At 41.2% G+C, this 15,993-nt stretch overlaps 1 protein-coding gene across 1 annotated transcript; it reads right to left on the reverse strand.

The window, feature by feature from the left end:
- Window positions 1-1,976: 1,976 nt before the first annotated feature.
- Window positions 1,977-14,809, reverse strand: FXN (frataxin). Its single transcript, XM_076362782.1, has 5 exons — window positions 14,687-14,809; window positions 12,663-12,760; window positions 11,168-11,288; window positions 7,608-7,705; window positions 1,977-4,184 (listed from the first exon to the last, which is right to left on the reverse strand). The coding sequence occupies exons 1-5, from the start codon at window positions 14,807-14,809 to the stop codon at window positions 4,031-4,033; spliced, it is 594 nt and encodes a 197-aa protein (XP_076218897.1). The 3' UTR covers window positions 1,977-4,030.
- Window positions 14,810-15,993: the final 1,184 nt, after the last annotated feature.

The raw sequence follows: 15,993 nt of genomic DNA on the forward strand, positions 1-15,993 counted from the left end.
CTAGCAGGAGAACCTGCATCTGGAAACTAACAATGCTTACAAAATTACTCATTGTAATACTGATCACTTAGCATAATTACCATGACACAATTTTTAAAACAATTCAGCAAACTGGGGAAGGCAGCAACAACATTATATGGCTTGTTTTAAACATCTACTGTTTCCATACCTAAACTTGTCTGTCTTTCCTTAACCTGAACTCAAAAAAAAGTCTATAATTACTAACTGTTTAAAAAACATTATTTGTTCATAGCTCTGTTTATTCTACCCCCAGTGAAACAGCCTCCACTGGCTATCTCCTTTGGTAGCGGTCATGGATCTTGTCTTTGTTCTACAGCTGCCAACAGTACAATTTACATAAAAGACAATTTGGGACAGAGGGGGACGTAACTCCGAACAACTTTTTGTTATCTTTAAACAGGAATTAAAAAAAAAAACCAAAACCTCGATAGCAAAATGGAATGGAACATGTTTGATTGGTTACAAACAGTGGTGTGCAGTAAGTTTAAAATACCATCCCCTAAAGGGCCACAACATGACGCAGCTTGCCCCATGTCTTTCCTTGCCCTGCCAACGACATCAGCCGTTGGGCAAAGTTAATCTCTTCCTGATAGCCTTTGCTTCTGCCCCTCCCATGCTTCCTTTTCTATTCTGAATGCTCTTCCAGGTATTTTGGCAAGCCTCTGCCTTCCTTCCCAGGACTCCCACACATTCCAGAGCTCGTTAGCACAATCACAAAGTTCAACCATTAACCAGAAGCTAGAAGTAATCAAACACAAACCTCCCTGCGAATCCCCCTTCCCTTACTCGACTACCACCTCTTCAGGACGGGTCTTTATCCCATTTATTGAAGCTGCTAAAAGACTTCGGGAATTTTAAGGAAACAAGATGGGATGATTTTATCACATTGAACAGTCTTGCAGGGAAGAGGCAACGTGTCTTAAGAATTGTAGCAAGTGGAAAGGAAAATGAACCAACAAACACCGGACAAGCATTTAGGCACCTAACTCCTTCAAACAAATGTAGTATTTTGTGACCAATACAGACTGCGAGCAGTTGCTGTAAACTTAACTTGACTTCATCAATTGATCCAGACTTCCAAAGAACTTACTGGCACACAGGAAACAATGAATTTTAGCAAGGTCAGACATGCTAGGACTTTCGGACTGTAGACCAGAAGCAGAAAAATACAATCATCAGAAAAAGTCATTAGCTATTGGTAAAAACTCTTATATACCTGAAAAAACCCAACACACCCCACTTTCTCTGCCGAGTTTGAGCATCCAGTACAGCTACAAATGCCAATATTCACCTTTCAAAGTACTCTGTATGTTTTCCTTTACTGAAGATGGAGCAACTGTCTTACAGGAAAAATGCTGCCAGTAACGCGATAGTTCTTATCGATACTAACTGTCTGTAGTCTGTATCAAAGGATTTTCCTTCAGCTCTTTCTTTTGGGAGAGGTGAAGCAAGAAACTATTGATGTGATGTCAGCTGTGTAACTGTAGAACAATCTGCTTATTCAAGTAAGTTACAGAAGTAAAAAACAGTACGCCAGAGTTTTTTGTCTTGGGGCAATATGCGAAGTCTGACATCAGGATCAGAGCTTCTCCTGTGCCTCCACTGTAGGAGCGTGATGGCTGACAGTCCTTGCCCTTACTTACAATTTGATGCAACTATCAGAGCAAAAAATGAGTCACATCCTATGATTCATTTTATACACTGAGATAAAACTCATTCTAACTTGCTGACACTATTTATCTTCACCAGTGAGATTAAATCCATTTGTTACTCAGCTACCTAAAACCAGGAAATTGTTTGCATAAATAGCAATAGCATTATGGATGAAGGGCAAGGCATGTCAAATGTGAAAGTTGAAGTGCTCTTATCAAATACACCCCAATTGGCCAGATTTTGAACGGGATCTTTCCAGTAAGTGTTTTAAGAAACACAAAGAATTCAAAATAACATGCACGTTTGCGGTCTTTAGCTTTATCATCATAGCCTGAAATCACACCTTTACATAATGAATTAAAAATTCTACATGCAACTTTTATTTTGGTATAAACATTTGGACAAGACTTAAGGGAATGAATGAACCTCCAAATACGAATCAGATGCATGTTAGTGAATATGTTGCATGCAAATTACTTAAGAAAATAATTTTTGGAAAAGTCAGTCAGAAAAATAATTACACAAGCTGTACATGATCAGGCAAAGGAAGAACCAGGAGGAAGTATTCTTGATTCAAATATCAAGTCATTAACATCTTGACAAATGTGTTTAAATAGCTATTTGAACTACTAGGAGATTGAGCTAAATACTATCGTTTTCCATATGCTGTAAATTATTTTCAGTGTTCTAAATTCAAAACGGTAAAAAGATGTTCTATTTTCAGCTTTCCTTTGGTGAAAAAAAAAAAGGTATCTTTTACTCTTGTACTCGTATGAGTTGGTAGTCATCGTATTTACCTCATCCAGCAGAGCTGAAATTTCAGGTAATTGTCATATTTTTTATTTTGATTGAAAAACATTCAAACAGCATGCACAATTAACCAAGAGCTGCTCCCAGTGAAATGCTACTCTCTATTTAATGGTGGGAAATAGCAAGTAATAACGCTTATACTTTAAATGCAAATACTGGGCAACAATACTATATAGCTATTGTTTTTCAATGACAAAGTTAATCACATCTGTAATAATTCTAGCTAGCCAGAGAATCATGCCAAACTAACCACAAGCATCAGAGGAACCAAGAAGAAAAATAGTTTGCACTGAACATCTTTTCATATATTGATAAACAATTTGTAAGACTGTGGTATAACCATTTCCTCAAGAATTAGTCAACAGTTTTGTGCTTCCATTTTATAGACAATTAAAAACCACCAGTGGTAATAATATAACAGTGCAAGTGTTGAAATGTTCTTCTTGCAGTTCACAATTTCTTTTAAAGCTTTTTGGTTTAAGATCCAGAGTATATAATTTATTTAATTCTTATTTTTTAACAGCCTGAAAAAGACAGCTTCATCAGCCTAAGTACCATACTCAGTTCTAAGAAGTGAAAAGGGAAAAGTTTCTGCATCAGCATGGTACCACGGGGAGCCTTGTTGCATCATGCTGAAAAAAGACAATCTAGGCCCACTTAAGAAATGCAGCAGAACAAAATTAGTGCAAATTTTTGCTACCATAAGAGGATCTTAATTTTGCTCAACTAAAAAAAAAAGTCAATAAATTATGTATTTTTACTCTTTGAAGAACAAAAGGAAACAGAAAGAGAAATGCACAGTAACAGAATGAAGTGTTTGCAGAGAGATTGCTGCACAGCTTAAACATCACATACGAGCCTTTCCAGTTCTGTATGATGCTTACAGCCACACAGACCTCTAAGTAATTTAAAGTTTAGCTCAAAAAAAAAAATCTGAATGTGAAAGAAACTAGAATTTAGAATTGGGAGAAAAGAGCAAGTTCTGCAATGCTGAGAGAAAAACTCTTATTACATGCATTACACAAAATGAAAAGTTTCTACCTGCCACAGTCATTTCATTTATGACATATTCAATTTGACTGTGATGCGTTATTCACTTGCAATAGCCACAAATTTTAATGCAACGCATTCACAGTACCACAACTTATGTCAATGCAATTTGCAGGCATTTCTTGTTTTGGGTGAATATCTCGCCAAAAGAAGTTTAGCATTTGTGCACTGGTCAGAAGTCACCAGGTGGGTCAGTCCTTACATCCAAACAAGACTACAGACAGTAAGAATTTATGACTTACTTCTGCAGTAACAAAGTAAGAAATGCAGTGACAGGAAGGGCGACCTCAACCACCTGTACCACATGGACACAGATTCAAGCAGCGACACAGAAACCCAAAGACTGAGCACTAGAGAAAAATGTATTATTTTCATTTTTGTTGCACAGCCTAGTGACGTCAAGAAAAACAACAACAGAATTAAGCTCAGGTACTTCAGAAACCAAGGAAGGGCTTGGCTTGTGGTTAAAGTCTTTAAAATTCCATGAGGTAGAATATCAAGTATGTTCTTTCCCAGAATATATTAAGCAGGACAAATCCAATTTAGTTTTTAACGCTGTTGAAAATTCTTTTGATAGTAGTTCATGAAGGGATACTCTGTCATGAGAATACACCCAATTCCGTCCAGTCCAGTCATAGCGCTTGGGCCCACTAGAAAACAAAATACACACTGTGTAAGTACAGATTACTCATGGGGAGCCACTGGAAGCCTGTATTGATAATGTACCCCAGAGAGTGCCCAGGTAAAGGAAACGGACAGCGTGGAGAAGGACTGGTGGGCAGTCTGGGGAAGTGGAGCAGAAAAGGCCAGATCTGCCAGGAACTGCTGAGCCATCCAAGAAATATATCTGAAAGGTGACAAGATAGATCAGTCACTCCCAGCGGACACAAGCTCCCTCCTTCCCTTCTTGCTTTTGGCACTCATTTCCCCAATTTCTTTCCCTACCCCCTTCTTCCCTCACCCGTATAATTTTCTTGCACACGAATATTACAAGGGATATTTGTATAATGCTGAATTAATGCTATTGATTAGTTCTTGGAGCAGTCACATGCAGATATTATAAGCACTGCAGAACACAGATCACCATTCTCACTTTCTTTTCAGATGCAACAAAAGAATTTACCAGCTGAAAGCAAATATATTGGCATGTGGGAGATCTATATTTAAAATGTTATTTTCCTCTGTGCTATCATATAGTTGTTTGCTTGATTTTTCAGGCCTACACTAAGTATCAAGAAAGAAACTTGAACACTCAGGTTCCATTCCAGACCTTTCTGTCCACCCAATTCTCCACATCTGAAACAGGAGAATGATTGAAAGGCTCTCACTACTGTTAACGTCAGCTAGAGAAACTAAGAAGAGAGAAAGGAATGAAATGGTCATCTGGGATAAACACAAAAACCATCAGTCTTATCCTTGAACTCGTAGGACAAAATGCCTTGGAACTCAGACAATCCACACACAAGGTCTGCTAGAAAACAGACCATCTTACATATACACACGAACAATCTGCAGGTTTTCTACAAACATAAACACTAATCTGCACCATGAATATCCTGATTTATTTGCAATATTCAAATGAAGAACTTTCTAACCACTAACCAAACTATGAGAAGTCACAAATGCAAACACAAATCAAAGCCACTTCCACCGAAATCTCACTTGCTGTATGTGAACTTGTAGCTATTTGGAATCGAGATTATGTGCTCCAGTTACTTTACTACGCGTTTCTCACTTCTTTGTCTTTGCAGCACAAGCGCATGTTTATACTGTCCTGCACCTAGAGAATGACAGAATGGGATGCAGCCATTCATGAAGATCAGGCTAAGGCAGGCCATTTAATCAACGATGACAAAGAAAATAAATGCGTAAGTTATTTGAATTGTTTTCAAATGTTACCTAGTAAATACCAGTGATACAGTTAGTATACGGAACACCTCCATAGTTCTCTGAATCTCCAAAATGCTGTACAAATGTGATTTTTTTCATTTATATTAATAATTTTAGCAAGTCATCTTGTGAATTCTATTAAATGCCTACAAAGTTAAATATAGACTAAATATATTTCTCATGGAAAGTCTGCATACGTTTTTAAACAGTAAGAGAGAAGACTGAAATCACATTAAGGCATTATTAAGAGATGCTGTGTAAGGCTGAAAAGTCTTTTCCGTGAAAGGAGTTACATGAAATTCCTGCAATCACACTGCTGGCAGGTTGCACCCACCCCCTCACCCCCTTTTTAAAAATTGTCAACTAAGTAAAGCTTTAGAAACACAAGCTTAAGTTCACTTCAGTGTATAGATGCATGATAGCAAACAGAAGGTTAAAAAAATTCAAGAAAATGTCTCTCTCTCACATCTTAAGAATTTGTCTCCCTTGGGATATGTTCTTAAAGACTCAAGATTCTACGTGTACTGTAGAAATTTCTCAAATATAACGTTCAATGCAAATGATCACTGGCAGTAACGTTTGCTTCTTTCACTTCCTAGTATATTGCACTTAAGAAGTATGTCACTCCAAATTATATAGTATTTGCTGGAGTTGCTTTTCAGAAGTTAGGAAGTAAGTGAACATGTAGCATCATATTTCAGGAAATACCACTGTTTACCATAATACCAGTTAAGGAAGCACAAAACTTAATGTCTGTAGGTGAATCATTTTTCATCACAGATGATGAAAAATACCCTCAGAGAATTTTCACGTTTATCTCTTTCCTTGTGTATTTTTATTCACTACTGGAGCAATAAAAAAAAAAAAGTTTAACATTTTTTTCACAAATTCCATGTTCTGGAGCATGTATGTCTTAGCTCAACTAGAGTTGGCTTCAAACAGATAGAATTCTCTGAATTTTGGTTTTCATAAATAGATGAAACCTTTGTGTCAGTGACACAAAGATCTTACAGTCATTTTAAGCAGAATCAAGGTTTGGAAATTATGCTTGTTGCAGAATATATGGAATGAATAAATTCTGACACACAGCCTGCATCTGTCTAAACAAAATGGTTTGTTAGCTTGCTAGGCCTGTGCCTTAGCAAGTCATGTACCTGTTAAGTGAATTATTTAATTAATAAAAGGATCCTGGGATAGGGGAGGAGTTAGCAGAAAAAAATTACTAACCTAGTATGCTGTGCACCAGCCGGTACATAAGTACACTAAAGCAAAATTAGAATTTTCTTTAGGTAAGTTTTATGTCTATTAAATTTGTTTCTCTTAAAATCTTAAATTCCATTGTGCTTTTTTTTTTTCCCCTGACACAAACCCTACTGCAGAATTCCACTACTGCAAAACCATTCCCGGTTTTGCAATCAATACATTCTTTCTGAGCAACATTCAAGAGGTACGCCTGCATAGTTACTGGGAGTGCTCATACTTTCCAGCTAGCTGGTTCCTTCACCAGCAACACTGACCAACTCCCTCAGTTCTTTCCCCAGGATAGTGGCAGAGAATACAGATTTTTTGGGGAGACAGCTACAACATTTTCCCACATATCTGGCTGCCCTCCCTGCTGAACCAACCAGAAAACCTGGAATGGATCAAAACACAGCATTCGAGAAGGCAGAGGGAACAGCTAGCCAATGCTCCTGTAAAGTGCAGATGCTTGACAAAAACAACCAGTGGGAGAGCACATAAACATAAAAAGCAGGAAATCCCACGAGCTTAAAGGGGAAGGAGCCACCCTGTTTAAATACAAAGAGAGGTTTAGATCATAACATCATCATCACTCTTTTTCCAGCAAAAGCTTTGTGGGTTTTTTTTAATCACGGCTGTTTGTTTTTTCTGTGAGTAAGCTATATTCCTGTAGACAGTGGTTTTGGACCAGAACAGGGTATGAAAATTCTGTATTACACTTTTCCTGGATTAATTTAGGTATGTCGGTATACTGCACTGTGCCTCAAACCCCTGTAACAAATTATTATCAAACATGTAGATTATATAATGTTTTGAGATTATACTGAGTAAAAGGGTTACTTGTGAAAAGGATATTACATAGCCTGTGCCGTGCTATAAAAAAAGGGGAAGTACATTTCCACCCAGTCTGCAGATATTACATAACTAACTTACACATAACTTACCTAGTGGGTGAGGACAGCCAAATCTGCCGGTTTGGTGTTTGCTTATTGATTACATATGTTCCCATGTCTCCACCTAATTTAACTGTTAGAACTCCACTCTTAAAACACAAAGAAAGTAAGTGAGAAATTAAAAATTTGCATCCTGTTACTTGACAAGAATTACATTATCTGCAGTAGATAAACAGAAACTTACATATCTGTATCACATTCCCAACTACTTCCCAAATAATAATAGCTTGGAAGAATGATAGGTATCAAAAACTTGTGTTAATACCTAGGACAAGCTGCATATCTTTGAGTCTGATCTAGACTTTAAACCTTCTGGTCAGAGTTTGATTTAGTGTGTTTGCACCATTCACAATGGCACTACTTAAATAATACTCTTGAGCTTTGACCTGTCACCTTGAAAGGACTGCTAGTTCATTTTGCAACAATTAAAACATCATCCAATAACAACTTTTTCTATTCATGAACAATGCAGAACTGGTGTGGTTCAAAGGCAAGAAGCTTTATGTGTCATTGCTAGATTCCTGAGCCATGCAATTTTACCTAACTTTTCTTAAATAACTGTAACAGTTTCCCAGTGAATAAAGACAATTCTTTCTCCAATAATTCTGATTAAGTGCCTAGATCCTGAATCATACCTCAAAAATGTTCCACTTCAAAACTCCATGAGGTCTGGTTTGTTTTAGTTATGCCAGCTTTAGACCATAATCCTAGTGAGCGTTTATTTTCTCTTTCTTACTCGCATTTCTTACTGACATGATTCACATTTCTCCGACATTTTCACAAGTGCATTTGAAAAGCATACATAACTCTGACAAAAATATTTCTGTCCTAACTTTAGGAGTAAAAGAACAACACTACTTGGACTAGAGTTAACCTACACATGATCAGAATTATGCTAATTAAAAAGGGTATCTCTACAGAATACAGTCTGATGATTCAGGTAATAGGTTAGTCATATTTAATCTACAGTTTCTCAAATACTTCATGCCCTATAGCACGATACAGCTTCTTTAAGGGAATCATACCTTTCATGCTTTAGTCAAAAGATACTACTAGAGCTATCATCATTGCTAGGGCTATTTGCTATGTATAAACACCTACTGTGGGGAAAAATATACTTTCATTTATGAGTACCTACTGCCTGCAAACTTACTCTGCAGCACAGGCCGCAGCTTAGAGCCTCCTTCCCCTACAAAGTAACTCAGTGTTACTGGTTTCTGACATATTTGAAGGATCATCAGCCATGAAATAATACTCTCAAGGTCTGATTTTTTTACCTTAGTTTCCATGCTGTTTCTGTGCTTGATAAGGGATTTATATCTGTAATCAATAAAATAAAAATAAAAGGCTCCCCTGGTTAATATTGTCATCAGGTTGTCCTGCCAGTTACATTAATTGGATATTGGTTTAGTGCAAAGAAGGACAAGAACAAGCTACTTCTCTGGTTGTCAGAATTCAAACTTTTCTGTATCTCAGCGGTCTTAGATCTGTAGAGATACAACAGAATAAGAGCAGGTTGGGGGATTAGGCCTGAATAGCAATAGAAAGGTTTCACTATTCTTCTACGTGCTCTTTAGTGCCATATTAAGTATTCAGCATGATGTTATGCTGCATGCTACAGAAACACTGTAAGTAAATAGGTTTCCAAAGAGTTAACAAAAAATCTATACTATTGCTTACATTGTGTGCCAGCTGTTGGAGTATTGTTGCTCTGTCATTGCAATTAAGTAAAGGTTAACTTCGAATGCTGTGTTTAAAACATTTTGCAATACTTTTGAACACTAGAAAATACAACTTGAGTTGTTAAGCACTTAAATTGCAAGATATTTTTAACATATTTTAAGGAATATTACTGTATGTGTTTTGTACTACTGGATGAATGTTAGCTCCTGGTAACAAGAATATTCTTCGAAAGAGATCTTCTTCTCTGGACACGAAGGTTGCATGAAGACATCAAGTTCATAACAATTCACGGTCATAACAGACCTTTATCACGTTCGCCACCTTGTGGTTTGCTATAGCACTAGCTTTGTTTGGAATTAACTTTGGGACTATTTAACCTTTCGCTCTTAACAGAAACTACAATGTATTATTATGTCATCATACAGTCTGTGCAACAAAGGAGTACTGGTCAAAACTAAGATGGATGTAAAAATAATTCCTTTTGAGTTTCACAGTGAGTCAATGTCAAACAATCCACTCTACAGTGGCTGGAGAGAAAATCCTGACATAAGATGACTCATCACCTTCACATAATGAAGTGCCTAAGAATATTAAAGAGGTAAGTACAACCTTTTTGCTGATTTTTGTCCTAAGCTCTTTAAATCAGACTAATAGGCGCTGATATGCTAAAACACACTGAATAGTAATGGTTAAACAATTCTTTGCTTTTCACCAGAAAAGCAATTAGCATAACATTATCTACACACTTAATTAAAGCAGCAAATAGTATTTGCTAAGGGCAACAACAGAATCCTACTAACAATACATTATTTTCTATCCGAGCTATTGAACATTATGATGACAAAGTTACACAGGAGCAAGTCTGAAAACTACAGCATTGGGTTTTTTGTTTTGGTTTGGGTTTTTTCCCACAGTGCAACCCAAACCATCTGCTTCAACGTCCCTGAGCATAAAACCTTAACTGACAGGGCTAGTAGAAAGCAACCTCCTTGTGGTAAGACATGAAGAGGGAGCAGCAGCTATACGACATCAAAAAAATGCAGTAGTGAAAGACCTGTGTTGCAGATGGCAATGTAGGGAGAAACTGCTCTCTCCTCCAAGTCACGTAGAGGGCTGTAACATACAAACAACTTTAGGAATTGTATATGAAGCTAATAAATTCCCTATACAAATAGAATGGACATTTTCAATCTAAGTCTGTCACTCCTGTAAAAGAATTTGAGTGGCTGACCTATTAAAGGCTCCAATTATCAGGCTAGCAGCCACCCAATGTCTCCCGTGACAGCAGCCTTCTCCCCATGTATGGTCTCACTTTTGCAACCACCTATCCAAACATTGCATCCTCTTGTTGCTTCTCGCCACCACAGGCTGTCATCAGTAAAGCCAGGACAAACATACTCTTACCTGGTCAAGACAAATGCTGCTTCTCGGTATTCAGGGCAATCAAAGAAAATGCTCTACCAGTTACATGTGGTGTACATGTACTATGCCACGTAGGCCTGTCCTAGTATTCACCAGGAGAGAAGTGACTGCTGATGTCAGAAGTCGATGCATGTTTAGAAAAATTTATAGACCACTGTGAAATTAGAAAACAGTTTCTGTCTCCTCTTGTGCTCATTTATAATTCTATATTATGTCTTTCTCTATACACTAAACATTTTAAATCCTCAAATCATACAACAGCATGTGTTACTTTTTACCAGAATAGTTGCTCCAGTCAGTATAAACAGGCATATTTTAACAATAAAGCTGTAAAAACTCACTGTATTTTAAGTGTTGGCACTAGGGTGACTAATTTAAAATTCTCCTTCAAAGAAAAAAAAAAAATCTACAATAATTACAGTGGTAATAGAATGTTTAAAACATACCCCTAAAGAGACATCATAATCTTCTGGGGTAAAAGGCTTATCTGTTAGGTCCTCAAAGAAATCTGCTAAGGAGTCCAGTGTTTCTTCAGCCAGTTTTTCGTAAGTGGTCTCATCTAAAGAGCTACAAATGACATACAAGCCCGTAATTAGGAGGAAAAACATGGAAGACAGTATTTTCCCTATAATAAAAACATACGAAGACCATGACCTTGGAGGAAACAGTAACCATGAAATGATCATATAAAACAAGTAGTCATTTTTCTTAAGGTAATGTAGGTTAACAATCTACCTTATAAATGGAGGTGGAATTTTGAAATGTTGGTAGTAGAGAGCTCTTAACTGAGAAATCTGTACTTCTTTCCTTAGATATACTGACCCCTGTGTACTAAGAGGACAGAGTTAGATTTCAAAATAAGGGATTTTCATAAAAGGACTTTGTGCAAGAATGAATTAGTTCTGAACTCTACGAACAGAGACAAGCATCTCCTGTTTAGAAGCACGTGTCATTTGACTCTAAGAAACTCGCTGTAGCTATAAGCAGTTTAGAAACATCAATACCACATGACATCTCTATGTACAGCATTTAACTTCTCAACTGGAATTACCAACGCGGCCCGGTAATTAGACATTATTTAAAGTGTGCTTATGAACTAATACATACAATTACTACCTTCTTCAGAGAGTCTCAAAGCACCCTTGTAGCTATTATGTAAGGCTTACAGCACTTGTGAGACTGCTTCTGTTATCCTCTTTAAATAAGTAGAAAAAGTTAGTGGGAACAAAGTCTAGATCAGTTTAATTAACCAAATGTAATTAAATTAGGTTAAATTTTTCCATCCGTATCAGTGTCAACTTTTAGCTGAGTGTGTAGGTGGGTACCTAGCAACAGACAATTCAGTGAAATCATTTCAGTTTTTGCTCATGGGTATGGCAATACAACAGTTACTATGAACTATGGTGACTCAGTATCTTTCAGTTGATGATACAGAACGTAACTTTTTGAAAAAGTTTCTTGCTAGCCAGTTACTGAAATATACTCTATGCCACTCATGTGAGGGACACCACAGAAACACCTAGGGGCGTGGAGAACAGAAAGCCTTAGGATTAGGCAGGATTCATGTACTGGTTCAGGGTGCAGTTCAGGCACTTAATGCGAAGAACCATTTTAGACATCTGCACAATCCTTCATTGGGCCTCCAACTGCTGCACCAGGAGGGGGAGAAGTCTCTGACAGGTACTGTGTCACATCCTCTCAGCGCAAGGAGAAATTTCATGTACCCTGACGTATGTGAAATGGTGCTAGACACCTATGTTTAGCTACATGAATTATGTACTGACTTCCCAAATTCACTCAAAATGCTTTTTGCTAAAACGGTACTTTTCCTTTACATCATCGTATCAACATTACATTAGTTTGATAGTCTTACCATGTCTAGAAATTATTTTAAAATGCAGAGACGATATTTTCATATGAATATCTCAAAATAAAATTTACCTGGTGTCATTCAGAGTTCCTGCATTTCTTAAGTTCATTAACCGAACAGTCTTGCTTTTAACTTCTGAAGCATATTGTAATTGCTGTTGTAAGTAAGCCTAAGTAAAATGGAATTAAAAGTTAAAACACAAAGAATTATAAATTACGTATTTCTCACATAAATGAAATAGATCCTTGAAGACCCTTCCATCCTCCCCCAAGTAAAATATTCATATTCTATATCACAGAGCTAATATGGAAAGAATTATGCAGCTTTAGTCCTTGGATGATTGAGGCAAACTAGAATATCCTTGTCTTCTGATACAAACTAATGAAAAAAAAAAATTTATTCATAGAATAGTGAACTAGGAAAGAGAAGAACTGTTTTCTTTTCTATTGCTTTACCACAGAATTACTGAGCAACTTCAGACAACTGGCTTAGGCCAAGATTTTCACAAGTATCCACAATTCAGATGGTTCATTATCAACAACTTGTGTCCCTCTGTTAGAAGCCGTGAATATATTCAACTGAAATAAACAGAAGCCCTGAATCCTCCTTACTGACAAAAGAGCTAACGTCACACTTCACATTCCAGATCTCTTTTGTAAAACAAGCTGGTTAATTTCTAATTTCTCTTCTGTTTAAAAAAAAAGTTTTAAAAAACAAATCAAAATTACCGAAAAGCTGTATCAACTTACTGACAATATAAGACAAGGGAGCAAAATGGGCAACCCCTTTGAGGGAAAGCAATGCATCAACATGGATAAAAATAAAGTTGACCCCCTAGTCTAACACGCTAGCAGAAGCACTTATGCTATCCACCAAGAAAGAAAGATAGCATGCTTGCCATTTTCTTCTTAACCTGGGCTATGAAGGTATGTATTTTTGGATGAATGGTAAGATAGCGTTCCTGATTGTTTTTTGTGTACTTACACAACGTTTTGAAAACTAACAGAGTGAGTTGAAAAGCAAATGACATTTAAAAAGGAACTATGACAGCCCCTCCTCAAGCACACACAAGAGCAAAACACAGAAACATCTCTCTGCATATGGTTTGACATCTATCCTCAGGCACTACAGATGAACTGGTCTGTTAGTCCAAAGCCATGACATGGACATAAAGGACTGAGAACAGCAAACTCCTTGTACCATCACAATGATACAGGTTGACAAAATACACACTGATGCCTACGTGTTTTTGACTGCACCCTTTAGCATTTCTTTAACGCACGCTTAGGATCAAAAGCTACAAGACCATAAATACGTTCAGGCTCTGGCCAGACTGGGAGGCTGTAACTCCGTTAGTGTGCTTATACTCAGTTTATGACTTGAAGCTGCCAACAAGGTGCTAGCATACAGTTGGTATCACCCCTCCACCTACCAAGTGCTAAGGGTGGCCAGCATGCATCTTCTGCAACCGGAAAAGTGTAGCAAACAAGTAAACAGCTTTGGAGTACAGCAAAGGCGGGGTTCCCCGCTGGGCAGCCCTCGCTGCTGCCGTTCCTACAGCGCAGCACGGCTGTATTTGCACGGGCTGGGAACCACCGAGGCCAGCGGCCCAACACTTGGGCTCCTGTGTTTCCCAGGGGCGCAAGGCCGAGCCGCGCTCTGGCGAGCACAGCTGCTACCGGGGCGCGGCTCAGCCCTCGAGCCGTGCTCGGCCCGGCCGCCCGCCTCAGAGCCGCTCGCAAGGGGGCGGCGCAGCAGGGGAGCGGAGCGGCCTTCCCCCCGCCAGAGAGGGAGGACGCGCCCCGCTGCCTGCCTGCCGCCCACCCCGCAGGGAGGCCCGGCGGGAGCCCTGTCTCGCCTCGCCGTCGCGGGCCCCTGGCCAGGATCGGCCAGGAGCCCGCGGCCGGCTGACGAAACCCCGCCAGCCGCCCTTCCCTCCCCGCCCCCCAGGGCCCGGCCGCAACGGGAGCCCGGCCCGAGGCTGCCCCGCCCGCTGCCGGGCAGCGGTAGCGCTGCCGGCTCGCCTCCTCCCTCCCGGCTCGCCTCCTCCTTTCCGGCGGCGCAGGCCGCGCCTCGCCGCCCGCCTCACGCTCACCGTCCGGCCGCAGCCGGCGGCGGCTGCCCCCGCCAGCGGGGCGCCCTCAGGACCTCCGCTCCGCCGCCGCGCCGCCGCCCGCCGCGCGGCGCGCAGCGCGCCGGCCGCCCCCGGCCTCCACATGCCGCCGCCGCTCGCTACGGAAGCGGCCGGGGAGGAGTCAGCCCGCCGCGGCAGCGGCGAACGAGAGGCGGCGCGGCCGCTACCGCCCTCCGCCGGCGCCGCGGGGAGCAACGCCGCGCCGGGCCGCCTCGGGGCTGATCTCGGCTAGCGCCCGGTGCGAGCGAGCGGGGCAGCCGCTGGCGAGGCCGGGCCCAGCCGCTCTGCGGGTCTGTCAGGGCGTCGGCAGAGGGCCGCTCCCGGGGAGAAGCGGGGCGCGGAGCAGCCCCTCTCCCCGCCCCGCCGCCGGTGGGCCCGGGCAGCAGAGCGCTTTCCCCTTGCGGCCGGAGATGGGACGCAGGGGCTGGTCGGGTCCGGAATTCCCGGGCCTCGGCGGGTCAGGGACCTGGTGAGGTGTTTCTGGGGGGCACCACGCGTGCGAACGGGCTGCGGGGCACCGGCCACCGGCCGGAGCCTTCCCCCTGCGCTCGTGTCAGCGCGTCCGCCAAGGCGCCCCAAGCGCAGGCGTGCGCAGCCGCCGGGCGGGCGGCGGACCCCAGCGCGTGACGCAGAACAACGCGTGCCGGCGCTGCCGCGCGGCCGCGTACGCGCGCCTGAAGGAGAAAAGTAGACTCTTCCCCCCCGCCCCAGCCCCTGCTGAGTTCAGCCGCAGTACAGCCGGGCTGCGCTAAAACCGAGTTTTGCTACTGAGACCACAACGCTGTATTGGAGTCCAGAACGGTCTTTCTCCAGGACCTGCCTTTTCCAGGAGGTGGCGCTTTCCCCATCAGTACAGTAGCGGGGGAGGGCGTCCTTCCCCCAGCAGAAGCACCGTTCGACACAAACATCGCGCAGCAAGGCTGGATTTAGAAAAGGGAGGTGCTGGGTGCTGGTGCAGCGTTCAGAATTTTTTGCGTACTTAGGAGAACTTAAGGATCTCGAATCGGACTGGTATCGTAGGACAATGCGACGGTCACTTGGTAACAGGACTGCTCCTGCTGTGCACCTTCACCTCAGCTACTATTCTCAGGCCAGGGAATAACTGCTCGTGGGTGAGTCTCTGCAGGTACCTATTCAGGCAAAGCAATCTTGGTGGGTAGATTTACGAGGAGCTGGACCCTGGAAAGGACAGAAATTACAAGGAACACTACCCACCCCCCTTCACCGCTTTAAAAAACAAACAAAAAAAACCCCCAAATAACCACAGG

The sequence above is a fragment of the Aptenodytes patagonicus genome, chromosome Z (genome assembly GCF_965638725.1).
Source record: "Aptenodytes patagonicus chromosome Z, bAptPat1.pri.cur, whole genome shotgun sequence".
NCBI classification, from domain to species: domain Eukaryota; kingdom Metazoa; phylum Chordata; class Aves; order Sphenisciformes; family Spheniscidae; genus Aptenodytes; species Aptenodytes patagonicus.

What these genes read in the sequence shown, in the direction of transcription:
- FXN (XM_076362782.1), bottom strand. Translation starts at nt 14,809, where the DNA reads ATGTGGAGGCCGGGGGCGGCCGGCGCGCTGCGCGCCGCGCGGCGGGCG. An exon ending in ATTATGATGTCTCTTTAGGG is followed by an intron (nt 7,706 to 11,167) that starts GTATGTTTTAAA and finishes TTGTGTTTTAAG; the next exon opens with AGTGGAGTTCTAACAGTTAA. An exon ending in TGGCTGTCCTCACCCACTAG is followed by an intron (nt 4,185 to 7,607) that starts GTAAGTTATGTG and finishes TTTGTTTTCTAG; the next exon opens with TGGGCCCAAGCGCTATGACT.